This window comes from Lutra lutra, chromosome 8, assembly GCF_902655055.1.
Source record: "Lutra lutra chromosome 8, mLutLut1.2, whole genome shotgun sequence".
In the NCBI taxonomy this organism is placed as follows: domain Eukaryota; kingdom Metazoa; phylum Chordata; class Mammalia; order Carnivora; family Mustelidae; genus Lutra; species Lutra lutra.
The window spans coordinates 77,332,365-77,353,781 of record NC_062285.1 but is presented as its reverse complement, the minus strand read 5'-3'; the positions used below and the strand labels follow the sequence as shown (position 1 = coordinate 77,353,781).

Sequence of the window (21,417 nt, the reverse complement as noted above, 5' to 3'; positions counted from 1 at the left end):
AGCTCAAATTGGTTAGACAGGGCCATCCAGAGGTCAATCAAGAAAGCAAGTAACTTCAGGGGCGCCTGGCTGGCTCAGTCGGTTAAGCATCTGCCTTCGGCTCAGGTCATGATCCCAGGGTCCTGGGATGGAGTCCTACATCAGGCTCCCTGCTCAGCAGGGAGTCTGCTTCTCCCTCTCCTCCCTGTGCATGCTCTCTCTCATGTTTTCTCTCTCTGAAATAAATAAAATCATCAAAAAAAAAAAAAAAAAAAAGCAAATAACTTCAGGTTTAAACCAGAGAAACACAAACTCAACCTTATCGCCCAAGGACACAGCAGATGTGACATCTATTATTTTCCAGAATTAACTGGTATTCATACTACCTTTCCAAATAATGCAGTTTCCCATATAAATTCTGGGAGTAATAAAAGGCATGTGTTGAGCGCGCGTGCACGCGCACACACACACGTGCATGCACATGCTAACAAAAAAAGAAATTGCAGGATGTTGCTTCTAAAAACTTAGATGCACTGGATACATTTCCCATGAGGCCACAAAAGAATCAGAAGCTAATTGAGGAAGGCTGCAACATGTATTTAGAGTGGATAAAGTTTTTTAACATCAGCTTGACCACATACCTGCCCTATAACCATTGCATAATTCTGTTTATATTGTAAACTGAAGTATCCAAATACAATTACAAGTTGTGGCCTGAAAGACTTCCAACCCCCGGGACTACCATGAAAATGAAATTTATATAATTTCTTAAGGACAGTTTTTTGGAACAGAGCCACGATGTATGATACACGTTCTCAATCTGAAGCAGCACTCAGACTGGCTTTCTACAGCTTTGAATTCCTCATTCTGATGATGAATGTTAGCAGGCATCTGCTTTTAAAACCCCATGTACTTTTATAAACAGATACATTTCATGAGGTAGAAAAAAAAAGGTTTCTGTTCACTGAGGATAAAAAGCAAAAGTTATTTCTTCTGATGAAAAGATTAGAAATGTTGCTATAGCAAGTTCTAGAAGGGTTTCACGAAGCTACTGCATTTGAAATGGAAATCAGATGTTCCAAAATCAGTATCACAAAACGATCTTAAAATCAAAATACTAAAAATTAACTCACAATGAGGATACTCACACTTCTCAAGACTAGTGATATTTACGAGAGCTCATAATGCTTGAGGAGTTCTTTTTTTAAAAGACCACAGGTCACCACAGCAAAACAAAGCCAAAGTTAAGAATCACCAATGGAGTAGTTAAATACTTTTAAAGGAGTGCATTGACCTAGTCAAGCAGGTAAAAGTCTAGTCTCTTCACACATTTATTTATATTTCTGCCAATTCTGTTACCTTTGACTTAAGAATGCTAGCAAGAGGTAAATTCCATTAGGCAAATTCCTTACCACCTCTATTTTTCCTCCAACTCCCAAGCTTTACCAACCAGACCACTCAAAACCTCCCCAGATGTGGCATGCACTCTCGAATTCTATTCCTTTGGCATGGGCCGTATTTCCCACCCTTTCCTCATCTTTCCTCACTCTGTAAAGTCCAGCTCAACCCAGGCTTGGCCTGTTAAGTGTTCCTTGAGTTACCTGTTCACTCATATGCCAGTTAGAGATTCCAGATGAACCCTCATCGTGGCAGGCATCACACTGAACAGATGAGGTTAGACTTGGCTACATATATGTTCCCCTCTTCCAACAAACTGCCTTCTTTGTGAGTAGGTTTGCCTTTACATCTGGCACACAGTGAGTTTGAACCAAATGACTGTGGAATGAATAACAAGTGATAGGTGTTCAATAACCATCAGATGAATACAGGATGAATGAACACTTGGTTGCAAGTTGGCCCTCTCACTTCTCACTCCGTGGTTGACCCGAAGCCTGTACTCCCTCTTGCTACCATGTTTAGGAGGTGTTTTCAGAGCCTTTTTAATGGACTATACTCGAGACTATCTTGCATGAACTCCCTTATATACTATCTTCTCCAAAGCAGAGTATATATGGCCTCCGACATCTTCCCTTTCTTCTGCCATCTTGGGGGAAGTGAGTCTTACTTCCTGCTCAAAGCTCATTATTCCACATAACCTTTGGATCCTTAATGTCCTGCTTCCCTGAGACTTACAATTACCACCTCTACCCATACCATTCTCAATTTCTTCCTCCTAGTGAACTTTCTTCCACTGGCCACTCCAACATCTACTCCAAGGCTGTGTGTCTACCACTATACTCACCCATCATTCCTTTCTGCCTCTACAGATTCATTTTTCTTAGCCAGTTCTCACCTCCTCCTTCTTACCTTATGCCATACTCTCTTCTCCCCCTACACTGGTTTCCCTTCTCTGTCTTGTCTTGTCCTTCACCACTTAGCTTTTCACCATATTCTGCCATGGATGGCTTCCTCGTGACCTTACGAGAGTTGGTCACTTATTCTCCTTAACGGTCCCTCAAGGCAAAACTATCTTACATTTCTTTTGATTCTCCCAAGATTCTTATAAAATCATGAGCATAGAATTAAAAACACATTGAGTATCAACTCTCGAGTCGATGTGACATCCAAAGCACTGAACACCAGCTCAAATTACTTTACTCAAAATCCCAGAGATGCCTTCAAAATAACTCTTCACACTTTCACTCATGATGCAACCCCATACTGACCACATTCGATGCAACTGAAAGTTTAAGTCAAAATCAGCATCGGCTTGGGAATTTCAATAGTATAGTAGCCAACTAACAGTGTGTGTGGAGGAGGGTATGGGACACTCGGGAGGGAAAAGCAAGGCAAGGGATCCAGCTCGAATGCAACAGTGATACTTTAATTAAGGAACTCATGGTGTTTGCCAGATTTTCCTGGCACAATACGGGTAAAATGTCTAAACGGCTCTATTCCTTACAGAATTATAGAATCCAAAAGTTAGCCAGCAACCACCCCTGGGAATATGAGTTGCCTGAATTCACGTGGCAGATGCTCCATATAATGTTAAAGGCACAATATACCTCACCCACAGTCATCTAGATAGAAGCTATTTATATTATTTTCCTTTTAATGATCAAGTATAAAGATGTAATAAATGTTAGCATCTTGCCTCCCATGCCTCCCTTTCAAAAACTGTTTTATTATACAAAATTTCATTTGTATCTGAAAGTAGAGACCTTAAGTACCCATCACACAACAGTATCAATGGTTACTACTTCAGGGTAGGCAGGAACGTTTCGCCCGTTATTTTTACTTAAAGCATCGTGCTATATTTTCCTTTAATTTTCTTAGTTCTGTTGGTTTGCATTGGTCTCCAGTTGACTCCCCTCTCTCCCCAGCTTCATTTTGCTTTGTTCTTCTTTCCAGAGCTCTGCTGTCCTGTCTAAATCCCAAACCAACAAGCAAGCAGCGATTTGCCACAATTACACTTAACTTCTGTTGTAACACAGAACTCAGTTTGAATAGAACATTCCCAAATCAGAGTGCTGAGTAGTTAAATGACAACGTGGAAAAGAAAATCAGTTCCATTTTATAAGGACAACAAACGTTAAGAAACAGTTGGACTGCTGCTATAACACACACACAAACACGCACACACACACATACACAGATACACATAGTCTCCACCAAAGTCAATACACTTATTTTTTTTAAAAGATTTTATTTATTTGACAGAGAGAGAGAGATCACAAGTAGGCAGAGAGGCGGGCAGAGAGAGAGGAGGAAGCAGGCTCCCCGCTGTGCAGAGAGCCCGATGTGGGGCTTGATCCCAGGACCCTGAGATCTTGACCTGAGCCGAAGGCAGAGGCTTAACCCACTGAGCCACTCAGGCGCCCCTCAATACACTTATTTTTTAAATTAGTTTTAAAAACTGCCATCCAGTATTTTATTTCATGATGACATTTTTCAAAATTCTGTATCAAGGTAAAAAAAGGAAGGCGTGGCCCTCTAAACCTCCTTTGGTTAAATTTATCTCCAGCCACTCAAAGAACCTTCTCACACCAGGGCCTTGTGCACCCTAACCAGCACTACCTCTCTACCGCTGTGTGCAGACATTCGTTTGCCTGCTCTCTACCAGACACTGGAGTAGGAGGAGAAACGGAGAAAGACAGGAAGGCCACGAACACCACAGTCACATTTCACCGGGGCCTAACAGCACAAGAAGGAATCTCATACGCTATTGTCCAAAGAATAAATGAACGTGATGGTCAAGAGCACTGGAAGTCAGGCCACCAGGCGGCAATACTCCGCTCCCCTGTCCTCTCACTAAATGTGATGGAATCAGGGCGGTGAGGCTCTCACCTTGTGCCGTGCATAATGATCTCAGGGCAACACCACTGCCACTGGGAGCCACTGGAGCGTCCCCACTGGAGTGTCCCCACTGATTGGCTGATGACGCTATGTACTAGCAGGTCTGCCTCCATCAATCTTGAAACACCCCATTTATTGTCTCCTCCGAAATTTCTGTTATGACTCTAAAAAATAAATACGATACCAAGGCAATACGGACAACCCTTTCAGGAAGCTGTCTATTTCTTCCAAAATCTCATCAGGTCTGCTCAAAAAGAAATCCAAAGGGAGAAATCCATCTCACATACACAGCGTCACACCCAAAAAGCCCACTGGTGACCCTCTCCTAGAAAAGATGCCTGTTTATTCAGTGTCGCCAGAAAGTGCATCGAAGCCCGAAGCTCAGGATAAGCCTGAGTACCTCCTGTACTTTCCAAGTCAAGAGAGCAGGTGGTCAAAATCAGAAATATGGCTTTTATTTCTGGGTTGTAATTTTTCTTGGTGCTTGTTTTCCAGAAACAGAACACATCTCCTTCACTCAATAGCCAACGGGAGCAAGAAACAAGTGTTTGGTCGGGGGGTGAGAAGGACCCCAGTAGCAGGCCGACTTCTAGGATGCCCTACTGCAAAAATGGAACTCCATCTCAAATGCCTGTAAGAGCAGCAGGTGCCAAGTGCTTTCATCTGCCGGTCTCATTAGAAATATCTTGAGGGAGCGTCCCTGGAGGGATCTGGGTCTTTGTGGCCAAGCTCTAGTGGCTAGCCCGTGACACAGTTGATGCAGGCACAGCTCCTTGTCCATGCCTCCGTGGCCAGGGCAGAGTTTGACAGATGTCTTTAGTGTCCCCTAAAAGGTTCTTTCAGACACCTTACTTGAGCAGGGGAGACACGTTCTGGCCCTTCCTCACCTCATTTTCATGCCCACCACCATGTTCCCTGAAGCTTCTGCAGGGGGGAGAAGGGGACATGTTGAGACTACACTATCCTGGTTGCAGGGATACTCCAAAGCCCTCTGAGATCCAGAAGGATGAACTAAAAGAGCCCTAGAAGCTAAGACCCAGCTCCTATTTGAGTAGCTTCCGATATTCATGTGCCCATCCACTATTCATTCACTTATGCAATATTTCCTGAAAGCCAGCAATGTGACAGGATGGACATATAGCAAGAGAAGGGGAACACGAGATCAAGAAAAAAATGCTATCCTTATTTTTCCTGCCCCTTGGCCCTTCCTGACTCACTTTCATGAAAGAACAGACACATCTCTTTCCATTCAGTCCTCACAAACATTAGTTGCTGGGGATTTCATGATAAAGCTCATCTCTCACTTATCACACTGTGCTGGCTTCTCCCAAGAATTCTGCTGACTCGCTCCATTTGTTGCCCTGCATCTGTGGACACTTTTCATGGGAGTTTACCAGAAGCCTGGTACCAGAAGGGGGAAGGCAGCTTTCAAGTGAGCTAGGATGTCTCAGTGAGAGACTGCCGAACTCAGATGATCTGTGACCCTGTGACCCAATCTTAAGATGGGCCTTGTTTGCCAAAGCTGGAACAAACATTCCCTGGAGACACACATGAAAAGGGAAGCTGGGCAGAGAGCAGCGGGGGGGTTCTGGGGACGGTGGGCCTGGAATGGGTCATGTGGCGGAGAGTCAGGGACTAGAGAGAATGTGCCCCAAGTCTGAAGTTATGAGTATTTTTATTTTTATGAAACTTGTTCTAAAAACTTTTTTAAAAGACACATTTGCAATTAATAGGGCCTATTTTTTAAATGTAGGAATAAGATGGAAATGTATTGTGACTTATCAGGTCAGAAGCCAGTGAGGCACACTTCACTTTATCGGCCACGATGCCGATTTGGATTTCTATCATCACAGTTCCACTCACTTTGCTGAAAACTGCACTTTTGTCATTTCTGCTGATTTTGCGAATGCCTCATATTAAAGTTGCTAAGTAACTGGACACTTGTGGGATTTTATGCCCTGATCAAGGTCATGATCCTCAACGTCATCTATTGGGAAAAGCATAGTATGAATGTTCTAAGCAACTCATGGAGTTAGACCTAAAGCAAACAGAAACTGCTTGCTTGGCTCAAATAATTTGACATATTTTCTGTTTGCCCTCTTGAACTTAGAGCTTGATAAAGCATGTAATTCTCCATCATTAATATCTCTATTAACAGGATAATACTTCTATCTCAGTACTTGACCAAATACGGCATACTCAACAGATTTGGGTTTTTGTTTGTTTGTTTGTTTGTTTGTTTTAACCACAGGAGAGGAACTTCGGAGTCTTAAACTTGTCAGTGTTTAGAAGGCTACAGCTAGAGCTACTTTATTCAAACAAATTCATTCTTAGTGATTTAATATCCCCTCACAAGTAACAAACTATTAATGTGACTATTTTCTTTCTTCTCAACCAGCTTCTGATCATATGAAAGAATGACACAGGCAGCAGAAATCAGTAGGAAGACGCGACACCCGACAGGAAACCAGGGGGTCTCCTGGCCCAGACAAAGTAATTAGAACTGTAAATGCCCAGTGGCATTAACGAGAAGATTGGTATCAGTCTTAAGGACATGGACTCCCAAGATGGCTATCATTAAACATAAATGAAATCTTAATTATGTAACTGGTAATAAGTTTCTAAAATATTGTAAAAGCTTCTCCATAGTCTGAAAAATGTACTCTTGTAAAAAAGTGAATCAGGTAGGAGTAACACGGAATTGGAGCCAACACTTTCTTTCCCTCTTTGCAAATGGATCCCGTAGTATTCCCTCCATTCTCTACAATCTCTTCAGTATTATATTTTTGACTCTTCTACCAGGCTCACTGACAAGCACTCATAAATTAGCTCCCGGGACTCACAATCCTGTGCGGCAGAAGCTGTTGTCCCCATTTCACAAACGAGGAAATGAGACAAACAGCTTAAAAAATTTCCCCCAAATCATGCAAGCTTCTAAGAAACAGCCCCAAAATCAAAATTCAGGTCTGCTGTCTCCAGCACCTGCATTGGGAAATGCCAAGATACAATCCAACCATCAATTTTATCACAGTATTAATGTTCTCATTTTTGGTGGTGGTAAAATACACACAGAAAATTTGTCACTTTTACCTTTCTTAAGCATATAGTTCAGTGGCATTACTCGTATTACAGAAAGAACACTTTTTCTGTCTCCTTCTCTCAATATTTTTGGTGGCATTCTTTAGATTTTATTTGTTCCAAATGTATTAAAACCATGGTATTTACCAATGTGTTCAGGGAAAGGGCAGATCCGCCACACCATCCATTTTTGAGACAGGATGCCTAGAAAGGGGCTTCGCTGTTCCAGGAAGAAGAACGCCATTGGAAGCCCAATTCTACAGCTTCCCTCACACCCTAGAACTGACATGACCCCCGCAGATCACTAGATGGCACTTCCTATCAGATACTGCAGACCTCCGCCTCGCTGCCTTTGGAGGTTCTATTCACTCTGCTTCCTATCTGAATTGCTCTTGGTCCTTTTACAGTAAATTTTCCAATAGTACTAAGAAAGCATCTATTACGTACAAGGTTCTTTCCTTTACAGGACTATTTGTTCTAGGCCACAGCAGGTCATCCAAGAAAGCTAGTCCACCTTTAGAGGCAAAATCAGGTGATGGGCGGGAGCCCATGAAATGTACACTAACATTATCCTTAAAGGGAACTGGGATGCATTAAGGGATAAAAATCACAGTGAACCTGCTGCCCTGTACTTTTTTGTTGTTGTTGCTCTAATCAGTTACTCTATGTTCTCAATTTTGGAATAAGCCACAAGAGATTCAGAGTGCAGGATTATCTACCATTTGACTCTGAAGCCATTCGACGAGTGTTTCTGCTGTTGAATCTGGGATCTGGCATCTCAAACCTTCCTTCTCATCTGTGTCCATCATCTCCAACAATCCACGCAGGTCTTCCACAAGGTGCAGAGCTCGCAGGCTTCCCATGAACGGGGAAGTGGGAGACTGGCAATCAAAAATCCCATTGGAATATTCCAGGGCCTTAGAACCTAGGTTAAAAAAACAAAAAATCACAGAGAGAGCAACAGGGTTTATATTACATAATGTCCAAAAGCTGAGGTGGCAAGCAAGTCCAGTCACAGCAAGGAATAATCAAAACAAGCAAAAAGGAAAAGAAAATAAAGCAGTCATGCGAATCTCTCCAAGTCATAGTGATTCGGTGTAAAAATAAAATCCATATAATTGATGGCAAATATCAATCACCAAATACCTAACAGGGACGTCAACTGTGTATTACGGTAAGAATATAATGAATGGACTTTGGTGAAAGATGTGCTGACCTCATGGAAATAAGGGCCAAGAAGGTAGCAGATCAGTGTGGATAGAGCCAAGTACTCCCAAAAATATAAATTTAGGTACCATAAGATTTTGAGAAATTCCCTGCAAAGAAGTTGGACAATTTGGTGGAAACTGCATAGTATAATGTCAAGAGTAACAGGACCGGCTCCCGGTTAATTTACCAGAATTTAATCTTTGGAGAATTTCAATGAATTACATGTATACATTTGTGTATGTACACTAGTGTGTGTCTGTGTTAACATTTTCTCCCATGATTTTGTTTGCAGCCTCGCATCAAACACTCTTGCTAATATCAGCTTTAAAAAATAGTTTTAAGCCCTTCTTTCCCTATTACTTATAAGGGAAAGCGTTTTATGACTTGAATGTACATAACTAACCCATTACCTGCTCAGAAACCACTCATATATACCTCTTCATCTCTTTGATTTTTATTTTCTGGTCTATCAAATATACATATTAATTATATGTACTAACTTTAAGTGTCAATAATTATGATATTTTGACTACCACCTCATTAATCTGAGAGTCTTATAAAGGGAAGAAAAGTGCAAACACATGTGTAAATTCTCTCTCCAGTTGCCACAGAGCTTGTTCAATTCCAACCATAGGGAGAGGCATTTTCTTTTGGTTAGTCCGTTCCACTGACCTTCCTTAGAACTGGACCAAATGATGAGGACCAAAATCTGCCAAACTGTAATAATGGTAACCACTGATATGCCAGGCCCAATGGTAAATGCTTCCCATGACCTTCCTCTCAGGAACCATGTAAGGCTGAGAGGAAAATCCAGAAAAATAGAAATTGAGGAGAGTATGTCAGGGAAAGGGAGGAATAGTAGAGCATTTTAAAAACAAAACAGGCCATTGTCCTATTCCAGTAGTTTTAAGCACTACAATCACTTGATAATACTATTCACAACAGATGTACCCACAATAACCTTCCACTCCTAAGTCTCCATCACAAAACAAGGTGAGGGATAGGGGAGAAATGCGTATTTAGAAAAACTCCTCAAATATTTGCAGTCACATCTCCGTCTACCTTAGGTGGAGAGCTACTGAAAGTAATCTGAGAACATAAAGCCAGGTCCTACCCACAAAGCTACTGACTGCGTCAGTGTGAGCTGGGACCCAGGAAGTCTTGATTTTCTGAATAACTCTAATGTTGGTCCTGAAGCCCTGGCAGGGCTAAGGAACAAATATACTCATCTAGTAGAGTATGTAAAACGTCAGTCCTCAACTACTGTCCAGAAACACCACTTGTCTTGACTACGGAGTTCCACTAAGAGTTTGAAGTTATAACCTCTGATAACAGCCTAGGATCTGGCTCTGGTTATATTTTCCGAAACTGTGATACAGTAAGTCCAATCTCTTTTCCACGTAATAGTCCTTCAACTGTGTGAAAGTATCTATCATGCCCTGAGCAAGAATATACTTTCCCAGGTTACACTTAACCAGTTCCTTCCTTACCAGATGAAGTTGTTAAATTCTTCGCCTTCACGGTTACCTCCTCTTTTAAGTTTTACCAATAACCTCTTTGAAACGGATATTCCAAGAACTAAACACAGTACACAAGATGTGTTCTAATCTACAAAGGAGGTCAAATTAAAATCTGGTCTCGGGATATACAAGTAGAACAAAGGAGGCCAAACTTTGACTTGCCATGGCCCTCAGGGGAAGAACACCTGTGGTTTCTTCAAACCACTGAAACAGAGTAGGGTCAAATTTATGACCAGAAAAGATAAGCAACAGGGGCTGGGTAGCTAGAATGGAGGAGCAGTAGAGGCCACCCGCATCTCGACCCTGACCATCAGATGGATGACAACCCCACCCACTGGCCCCTTCAACCCTTTCTTCATGACCATGGGCTCCTAAATACATAAAGGTACTTCTCCCGTGACAAAACACAGAATGTGACATGAGACCTTAAGGAGCCACTACCCCTAGGAGAGCACAAGGACCTGAAAGGATTTACCTCCTGGTCGGTCCCTCTGGTCATGATGAGAAAACAAGCAGGTCATGATCTACACTGTTTTTGCTCTACTCCCATAACAGAGAATCACTCAAGATTCATAACAAGGGAGGAATACGACCAGATTTGTGTTTCAAAAAGAAAATTCTGGTGGTCTAGGGAATGAGGAACCAGAGCAGGAAAGCAAGAGTGTCAAGAACATCAAGGGAGAGGGTTGCCAGGACAAAGCAAGGCAGAGCACAGACAGGACAGATTTCAGAGGAGAAAAAAAGGAATGGCTAAGGGCACGTGGGTGGCTCAGTCATTAAGCGTTTGCCTTTGGCTCAGGTCATGATCCCAGAGTCCTGGGATCAAGCCCCACATCGGGCTCCCTGCTGAGCGGGAAGCCTGTTTCTCCCTCTCCCACTCCCCTGCTTGTGTTCCTTCTCTCAATTTAAAAAAAAAAAAAAAAAAAAAAAAAGGAATAGCTGAATTTAAAATTTTACTTATTTATTTGACAGACAGAGATCACAAGTAGGCAGAGAGGCAGGCAGAGAGAGAGAGAGGAGGAAGCAGGCTCCTCTCGGAGCAGAGAGCCTGATGCGGGACTTGATCCCAGGACCCTGAGATCATGACCTGAGCCGAAGGCAGAGGCTTAACCCACTGAGCCTGGAATATTCCAGCCAGGCGCCTGGAATAGCTGAATTTGAAGGGAGATAGAAGTGACAGAACTTGACTAAGCAGGGGCTATGAGGGACAAAGGTCTAGTGTGACTTAAATTTCTATGTAGAAAACTGTGTGGATGGACGATTATGAAACTAGATAAGATAAAGACTACTCGAGAGGCTTCTGAGAAAAGAAAATGAGCTCAAAGCTTTCTGTGATGACACGGATATGCATATAGGCTATTTCAAAGGAGGTATCTGATTGGCAGTTAGATACCCAAAGCTGAGCAGAGAATTGAGAAAGCAAATAGAAATGAGAGTTACTGGGGCACCTGGATGGCTCAGTGGGTTAAGCCGCTGCCTTCGGCTCAGGTCATGATCTCAGGGTCCTGGGATCGAGTCCCACATCGGGCTCTCTGCTCAGCGAGAAGCCTGCTTCCCTCTCTCTCTCTGCCTGCCTCTCCGCCTACCTGTGATCTCTCTCTGTCAAATAAATAAATAAAAATCTTAAAAAAAAAAAAAAAGAAATGAGAGTTACTGGTGGCAAAATAAATGTCGAATTCAAGGGAATAGATCAGAATATCCATGGATCCTAGGTAGAGCAGTATCTCTCAAAGTGTGACCTGCAGCTACTACCTGCACCGAAATCCCATGAGATGTACTTTCTTTCTTTCTTTTTTTTTTTTTGGTGGGCAGCAAAGCAAGGTTTATTGGGAGTACAGTAAAGTACAGATAGTACAAAGCTCCCGAGGAGGAAGGGAACGCGAGAGGGTTGCCCGAGATGTACTTTCTTTCTCCTTGAGTCAGAACCACAGGATGGAAATGGAATTCGACATTTTCAAACAAAGTTTGAGAATAATACTGGTATAAAATGGAGAAGAGGGGCCAAGGTAAAACCACAGGGAATCTAAAGGCAACCAATAAATGAAAATAAAGTGGAAAAGGTAATAAAAGAGTTGCAATGAAAAAGCCAAAAGCGCAGAGTAAATGTCATGATTCCATCTTTCAGAGGACGCAGATTACCTGCTATAATCCCATCCATCTGCTCCAACGCTGCAGCCAACATGTCACTTGCGTCACTCATCATTTTGTTATTTGTCAAGGGCAAATTCCAACCTAGATCTGAAAAAACAATGATGTTACCATTATATCCTTTTAAATGACACATGCTTCCCAGCAGGTGTGACAGCTCAAGGCCAAATTACAACCCCACTTAGACGTCAGCTAGGGAGAGAAATTTTCTGAACTGGCGGAGCTGAATTACCTCAGTCACTTAACACGCTGTGGCAGACCGTCTACCGTACTGCAAGACCACACACTCCACTAGTTAATAAAATGAGTTTCAGTTCTTGCATGCAAGGTGTTGAAAGTCCAGTAGAACGGTTTCCATGATGCCCTCTCCAGAACTGGAGGCCTCTGTGGGATGGCTGTGGAAACTTCCTGAGGGCCATGAGGAATGCTCAGTAGAGGAGATTTCTTTCTTCCTGCACCAGCCCCACCCAATTTCTGCTCTTTCAGTTTGCCTTTGTTTCTGTTTCTGTTTTGTTTTGTTTTCTGTAGATGGATTTACCACAGGACTTGTCAAAAGGGTTTACTAGCAAACACACTGAACACACACATACAACCACTGGTATTTTGTAATACGACAACAACTACCATGTACAAGTGTCTATAGTGGTCCTTATACATAGACACAAATTATTCATAAGCCCTAATCATGACAACAACCCAATAAAATGGATACATTTGTCTCCATTAGATAGGTGATATCAACGATGTTTGTTGATTTTTGTATAGAAACACAGCAAATAAACATATAGTAAAGACCAGGTTTTAACCTAGGTCTGTCTGACTTCCACTACGATACATATTAAATTTTTGTTTATCTCATCTTATCTGAAAAATAGGCATATGCTGAAATTATGGCATAATCTACTCACTCTTTCACCTGTTAAATATATTGGAATTATTCTTGCAAAAAATTTAATTATGAGCAAGTCAAGACTATGTGATTTCCAATATTAATTAATGCACTTCAAATACCAGACTAAGCACCCATGTGAATTCTCCCAAAAGGCCTAAATAGGGCCCTAGCTACTTTGCAGATACTATGGGATAGCAAATGTCTGGGAAATAAAGGATACGCTGTTTAAAAGAAAACTTTGCTCACTGTTTCCAAACAGCCAGATCTCACCTCTTTACTTTTATGAACATATTTATAGTTCTGATAAACAGCTTCTTGGATCAATTTTCTACTCTGCATTCATTCTGATAAAATGCCCTATCATCGTGAAGCACTGCTTTGATTTCATAGTTTTTAGAGATTTCGTTGCAGATTTCTCAGAACTTTACTCAACTTCTGAAGTTGTAAAGTATCACTACCGTTTTTGTGGAAAAACGATGGCACAAAAGCACTCAAGGCAGGTGTTTGCAGTCACCCAGCAATTAGGAGTTAACAAAGCAAGGTTATGAACTTAGCTAGTTCTCAAATATTTACTTGCACAGTCCAGAGAGGTGGGGAGCAAATTTAATAGTCACAGTTCAGGATGAAAACTCAAAACTCAGTGACAACTGAGAACATAGAGATTTAAGCGGAAGACCATGCAGTCCCTGAATTTCATGTAAGCAAGTGGCTTGCATTCCCTTTCATTTTAAAAGTAGCACTTCCAAGAGCTCCAGATACTACGATAAACATAAAAATAACACAAAGAAATTCAAGCCAGGCTCAGCTATAATGATGGCTAATAAAACAAAGTAATGCTCATATTAGAAAAACTCTCACCACCTCACTGAATTAGAAAAAACATATATTCATCTTTGTTAGCAATATTTGTGTGCAGCATGAACACTTTTCACAGACAACAGATAGTTATGTATTTCTTCTCTGTTCCATTCAACGAGCCTTTCAAATGCTCTGACACAGAGATCTGAAAACCTAGACCGTGGTTTTCAGAGTGGTGAAGAACCAGTGGTTTTTTTAAATTTCCAATCACTTGTTTAATAAATGACAATATTAAATTGCAATAAGTAGGGGCACCTGGTGGCTCAGTTGGTTAAGCGACTGCCCTTAGCTCAGGTCATGATCCTGGAGTCCCAGGATCAAGTCCCGCATCCGGCTCCCTGCTCTGCAAGGAGTCTGCTTCTCTCATTGACCCTCCCCGCTGTTATGCCCTCTCATTCTCTCTCTCAAATAAATAAACAAGTAAAATCTTTCTAAAAAAGAAAAATGAAAATAAATAAATAAATTGCAATAAATGTTTATGGATGCTTATCTCAATCTCTATACTTATCATGTAACAGCCTGCATATAATAGTTAAACAGTCCATAAAAATGTATTTAATACTGTAAACGAGGTAGGTGCTAAAGGGGAAAAATGGAGCAGGAAAAAGGGGTTAAGAGTTTAGAAGGGTTTGCAAACTAAATGGGGTAGTCTGGGAGAATGATGGGTTCAAAGGCCTACGATCTCTAATAAATTAGAAATAGTATAGGTGGTCTGCTTCAGAAGCAGTCAAAGGATAGAATTCCTACAAACTGATTTTAAAAAGGGAGAGGTGGAGGACATGAACAGATATATAATAGAAATTATCTCCAGCCAATAAACACTTAGAGGCTTAATGTCATTAATACAAAAAATTTTAGGGGCGCCTGGGTGGCTCAGTAGGTTAAAGCCTCTGCCTTCAGCTCAGGTCATGATCCCAGGGTCCCAGGATCGAGCCCCGCATGGAGCTCTCTGCTCAACAAGGAGCCTGCTTCCACCTCTCTCTCTGCCTGCCTCTCTGCCCACTTGTGATCTCTGTCTAATAAATAAATAAAATCTTTAAAAAATACAAGAAATTTTAGACAACAATGTGATACCATTTTATACTTAGTCAACTGGGGGAAAAAAAACTGACATTACCAAGTATTACAGAGGATGTGGATTCACAGAATCTCTTACAGAATGACGGTGGGAATGTAAAATGGCTTAACCACTTGGAATAACAGTTTTGCATTGTCATCTAAACTTCAACATATTCATTTTCACGCTAACAATATTTACTCCAAGGTACGTAATCATGAACACACACAAATGTTCATAGTAGGACTCTTTGCAAGGCCAAAAACGTGGATACAAACCAAATGTCCAACACAAGAGATGAATAAACTGGTGTATTTACACAACAGAATTACATACAGTTGTCAAAGCTAACTAAAGCAATATATGTGTTGTGTGAATAAATCTATGCAGTATAATAGCAAATAAAAATAAGTCTCCAATAAATTCAGTGAGACTTTTAGAAGTTAAAACAATATAAATTTAAATATATTTTAGAAATACATGTAAGATTCAACAAAACTATAAATACAAACAAAAAAGAGGAAATAGTAACATGAAATTCAGGATATGTCTACCTCAAGTCAGGGATATGGGGGGGATAGACTGAGAGGAAGAGTTACATAGTTAAATAAAGGTTACTGTTCAAGTTTTTGAGTTAGGTAATGGGTTCAGAAGAGTGCTTAGTTTATTAAACATGACAAAATGAGAATTCCACTTCTGATAATGGTGAAGTAGATTAATTGGACAAACTACCCCACAAATAGCAATACAAAGCACTGGATAAAAAAAAAAAAACGGTTTTGAAGAAACTAGAGAGTGAGCAAAAGCTGGTAGAAATTGGAGGGAATTCAGCTCTTGAGTAAAGGGAACTATAATGAGTGAGATTCATTTTTATACCTCTTTTATCTGTGGACACTTCCCAGTCCATGGGAGGGAGAGTAGCTAGGATCATGAAGAATATCAAAATCTTATTGGCTCAAAGGGAAGAAAGGGGTAAACCTCTTACATTATACACAAAGATGTTTAATACTAATTCATGGTAGACAGTGATAAGTTAAGAATATACAATGCAATCTATTAAGATTACAAAACAGAGAGATATTAGTAAAAAACCAATTAGGTTAATGAAATGGAATACTAATAAAATCCTCAATCCAAAAGAAGGCAATAATGGAACAATGAGGAGATGGGAGAAACAGAAATCAAATGGCATGATGGTAGATTTAAATTCATATAAATAATTATATTAAATATAAACAGAATGAACACTATTAAAAGCCAGAGATTGTCAGACTGGCTAAAACAAACAAACAAACAAACAAAAACCCCACTAACAATATGCTGTTAATAGAGCTATAATTTAAATATAAAGAAATAGAAAATGAAAGGATGCAAAATGAAATATCATATACACAGTAAGCCCAAGGCATGGCTTTATCAATATAAGAAAAATGGCTTTCAATTGAGAAGTATTACCAGAAAGAGATAGAGTTTATAACAATGATCAACTCATCAGGAAGTCATAACAACTGCACATGTTTTTGCAACTAATAACAGAGCTTCCAAATATACAAGGCAAAATCCAACACAATTAAAGGAGAATCACATAAGTCATTTATATTTGATGTAATTTTTGATATGGTTAGATTTAAGTGTATGGTCCTGTCCTTTTTCCAGTTTTGTTTTGTCCCACCAATCATTTTCAACCCTCTTTCGGGAGAGCAAAGGCAGATACAAGGTAGGAAAAAAAAATCAGCAATAACACAGAAGATTTGAACAATAGCATCAATCATCCTGATCTAATTTGATTTATATAAGGAAACACCCAAATGCAGGACATACATACTTTTCAAGTCCACATGTTATATTCCTCAAGATATTCCACATCCGAAAGGTAACAAAGTCTCAATAAATTCCAAATGGACTTCAAAGGACTACACAGAAGAGTAAAAACAGCAAACTGAAGTGGTAAAGTACTAATGTTAAAATAGAATTTCCATGTTTGCTAAAATTCTGACTTGCCCATTGGCTTGAGTTACTTCAGAGGCAGCTTAATTTAACGAGCATCTGTGTTGATAAAACTGTGTCAACTTTCATGGCTGGATCGAAGTATTTTTAAAAATAGAAAGGCAAAATGGAAAGGCTTCAGAAAGTCCTATGCTCTAAAAAGATTTTCCTATATCCCAAAACCATTTCTGAGAGGAAGATTCCCCTGGAATCCTTACATACTCAATACAATATTACTCCAAATACACCGAGAGGAATGTTACTCCACATTAAAAAAGACTGAACTACTGACACATGCAACATTATGCTGAGCAAAAGAAGCCAGACTTAAACAACGATGTACTATATGATTCCTTTCGTCTGAATCAAGAACAGGCAATCTATAGTTATAGAAAATAGGAAACGGTTACTTGCAGGAAGTGGCAAATGATCCTGGGGGACCTCCTGTTCCATATGCTGATTGAGTAGTTGGTTACACAAGTTTATACATTTGTCAAACTCATCAAGCTATATACACTTCAGATGTGTGCATTTCACTATGTATATATTTCATCTGAAATTTTTTAAAAATTAGGGATGAAGATTATTAATTAAAACTGAAATTATAGTTTTAAGATAAACTACATAAATGGATTAATATAAGTAGGAAATGTGTGGACTTATAACGATGTTACAAATCAAGGATAATGAATAACTACCAATTATAGACTTGAGGTCCAAAATAAAAGACTCAGAATATCCAAGTCCCTTTGTTCTAATTTTTGCTTACCCAGAAACCTCCTGATTATAACTCGGTCTTCTGGGTACACAAAATCATTTAGAAAATTAAACCTTCAACAGCCAATAATTCTCATACAATAGCAAATTCATTTCCGAATTCTAAATGGTTAATAATTTACTTCTTTGAATGACTTGCTGAAGGGAAAAAGTACCAGAAAATACAACTACCACAACAAACGAGTGGGGTTTGGGTTTAAGGTCATAGCTCAAACTCGAGAAAGCCCTATTTGTTGGGTAATTTAAACAGAGATCAGCTCTGTTTGCAGGAGTCCTCAGTCTGGCGGTTTCCTATTCCAATGGCTCAGTAAAACTAAGTTTAGAGAAGTCTTAGAAAAGCAATCTCCTAGGGATAACATTCATATATTATATATTAAAGGACAAAAAGAAAGACCCAATAGAAGTATGTTTTGGGTACATTTCAAGCTTGGTCAGGACCCATTTAGAGTAGATGTGAACAGGATAAAATATTAAGGAAAGTTCCAACAATGGGCGTGGTAGCTAAATGGTTGGCAGAAAACCACAGTTTTTTCCTGGGTTGCTAACTGAGTGATGTTTTAGGGCAGGCTAGCTGCCCAGTCTCTCTGTGAAGGAAAAAAAAAAAAAGACTAAGAAAACTAGTAAGTTTGTTCTAAACCTGGGCAAAAACGACATCTGTCCTAGCTTTCTCAGCTTTCCTTAACTAAAATGTTTAGGTTTGAAAGAGAACTTCTAATTTCATACCCAGAGACAGATACAACTCACTTAAAAGAAGAAATATCTCTATCTGAGAGAATGTTTACAAACATTCCACCAGACTGGTAGTGCCATATTATTATGTGGTCATTATGAAAACAATGTATTTTCACATAAATTACCCACAGACTTCTCATCAACCCAACCCCCCAACCTCCCCCACAAGACATTCATTGATTCCCAATGCATGCAGCAATAAAGTCTTAGCAAAGATAACATGACTTTAAAAATGTAAAGACCAAAGGAGAGGAGTTGGAACTATCAGTGGTTCTCAAGGTGTGGCTCCTGGATCAGAAGCAGCATTACCTGGAAGCAAGTTAGCAGGCAAATCCCTGGGCTCCACCCAAAACTTACTGAATGAGAAACTCTAGGGCAGGGCCCAGCAATCTGGGTTTTTACAAGCTGTCCAGATGATCGTGCTGTGCACTCAATCACTGTGCTAGAGCATAAGAGGCCATCTTTCCTTTTAGGACAACAAGCCCCACCCAAGATGAGGTTGGAACTGGTTACCAAGGTAAACAAGGACTCCTCTCCCCCAGTCACTGCTTCTTTTGGTCCCAAAATAACAGCTCTGAAAAAGCAATTCAGGTTTCAACCGGAAAACTCTTTCCCTTTAAACTTCAACTACTAAGTCCGTATGTCCACAACATTTTCTGATTCTGACGCAATGCTCCCTGCTTTCTGGTTCTCTGCTATGTATCTGTCATCACATACTTTCTCCTCTCTACTCTATTAGTTCAAATCCTTTTCATCTCCAATCCGCTCTAACATCCCTAGAAAATTAATTCAGAATCACTTGAAAAGGCAACATGGTAAGAAGTGGGAGGTCAAGGTGCACGGGAAGTGGGTGAAAACAGGAGAGACCAGGCTATTGGCAGCAGGGGTGATACCTGATGTTACAACATACATTTTAAAATCTGTCAAACTATAAAGTAGGTGCAATATTGATGATATAATTGAAAGTTTGAACACTGTCTATTTGATGATATTAGGGAATTATTTTAATTTTTAAGTTATAATAGTTATTTTTAAGAGTTCTTTTTTTTTTTTAGAGATTGTTAGCAAAATATTCCCTGATAAGATGATACATCTGTAATTTGCTTTAAGACAATAAAGGGGAAGGGAATAAGAGTAACGATATAGATGAAACAAGATTAGCCACGATTTGATCATTGTTGAAGGTGGGTGATAAGTATGTGTGGTAACATTAGACTATTCTTTGTACACTTTTATATATTTGAGATTTTCCATAATCAAATATTTAAATTCCTTCATCCGTATCTTTAGACAGTAGGATTTTCAAACACCCTTGAACCTGGTATGTTGTCTTAGATATTCTATTTTTCTATCATGACCTCAAGCACAACGAAGGCTCACCAAATATTTACAAAGCCAATAAGAAAATACTTATTTTAACCACCTGCAAAACCAAAAACACACAGTCAGAAACAGCCTCTCACGGAGAGAGAATTTGTAAGGCAGAGCATAAAAGAGGAAGTATTAATGACTGCACCTTAGTGAAAGTTACTTATCTTGCTCACTAAAATGAGGCCCCACAAAAGATGGTGGGGCAAAGTTGGCAAGTACTCAGATAAATGAAACAGCCAGGGAAAACAGGACAGGATAAAAGGAAATGAGTTTCTCAGCTCAATGCTATTAGTATTTAGGAATGATAACCTTAACGGAATTGATAAAAATGTGCCTACAATAAGCCAAGATCCTTTACTTCTTGAATAAAAGAATGCTGCTTCTATTTGAAAAACGGACTGTATTAAGTATCAGTCAATCTGAAGATCTTGTAAGAAAGTGAAAGAATGTCCCATTTCTCCTTATCTATTATTATTAGGTATTATGACTGCAAAAAGTTACGAATTTGTCCAAGGTCACTCAAGAAGTAAGATTTGAGCCCCAAACCCATGTTGTTCTCAATAGGGATTTATCAGACAGCCAGTCAGCCCTGACCAGCATCACCAACCTTGCCCCTTCTCATGAGCTTCTACCCAACTTAACTACTACCTCCAAGGGACCCATCCCTGCCTGTCTTGCCGTACGACAAATCCTTCCCTGAGCATGCACCTGCTCTCTTTCCTCTGTGTGGTCATGAGAGCTGCTCCTTCTCTGTCTGGACCACCCTCAGATGCCCTGGGACACTTCCTTTTTTACAAAAATAATTTTATCTAAATTTAATTAACATATAGTATATTATTAGTTTCAGAGGCAGAACATGTTCAACAGTTGCAAATAACACCCAGAGCTCATTCCATCAAGTGCCCTCCTTAATGCCCATCACCCAGTGACCTCATCCCCTAGCCGGGACACTTACTTTCAAGACTCAGCTCAGGCATCCTTGCTGCCCAGCCTTCTTGCCCCTCTCTTAGAGTGCCCTGGGCCTGAGTCCAGGAGAGCCCTAATTTTGTAGTATGTGTCTCCTTGACTAAGCTGTGAGCTCCATGACAATGGAGACTTGTGACGTCCGCATTCTCCGTTATCTCATGGGGTAGCAGCATGCTCGCAGCACGGCTGTGTTTCAGGGGCTCCTCAAACAGGCACACCTTTGTCAGAAGGATTCTAGCTCCCAGATTCCTATATATATTCTTTATATATAGAATATATAAACATATTCATATAGAATATTGTGACCTTCTTCTCAGCTGCCTATGTCAAAAACTGGTCTCTTCACCCTGACTTTTAAGATAACTTGGGATGAAAGAGACTGTTGCTATCACCTACAATCTTACAAAATAAATTTTCACACTCTTCAAAATGCAGGTGAAGCAAATCCATTGTGATGATGTTATTTATAGGAGTTTGCAAACTTAGTTCCCAATAGAATGGAGGAGTATTGGGGGTCTTGAGCAGGTTTTAACTTCTGATTTTTCCAT

The 21,417-nt window shown here is 40.1% G+C and overlaps 1 protein-coding gene across 9 annotated transcripts in view; it reads right to left on the bottom strand.

Moving 5' to 3' along the window:
* The window catches only part of PPFIBP1 (PPFIA binding protein 1), a 95,340-nt gene that overhangs the window by 44,465 nt on the left and 29,458 nt on the right, over positions 1-21,417 (bottom strand). For 8 of the 9 annotated variants that reach the window (XM_047740369.1, XM_047740366.1, XM_047740367.1 and 5 more), the window contains exons 2-3: positions 12,222-12,320; positions 8,073-8,278 (exon numbers count right to left, since the gene is read on the bottom strand). In XM_047740369.1, coding sequence (XP_047596325.1) covers positions 8,073-8,278; positions 12,222-12,285 — 270 coding nt within the window. In that variant the 5' untranslated portion in view covers positions 12,286-12,320. Of the gene's footprint in view, positions 1-8,072; positions 8,279-12,221; positions 12,321-21,417 lie in introns of those variants that run through there. The other variant, XM_047740365.1, reaches the window with a different exon arrangement.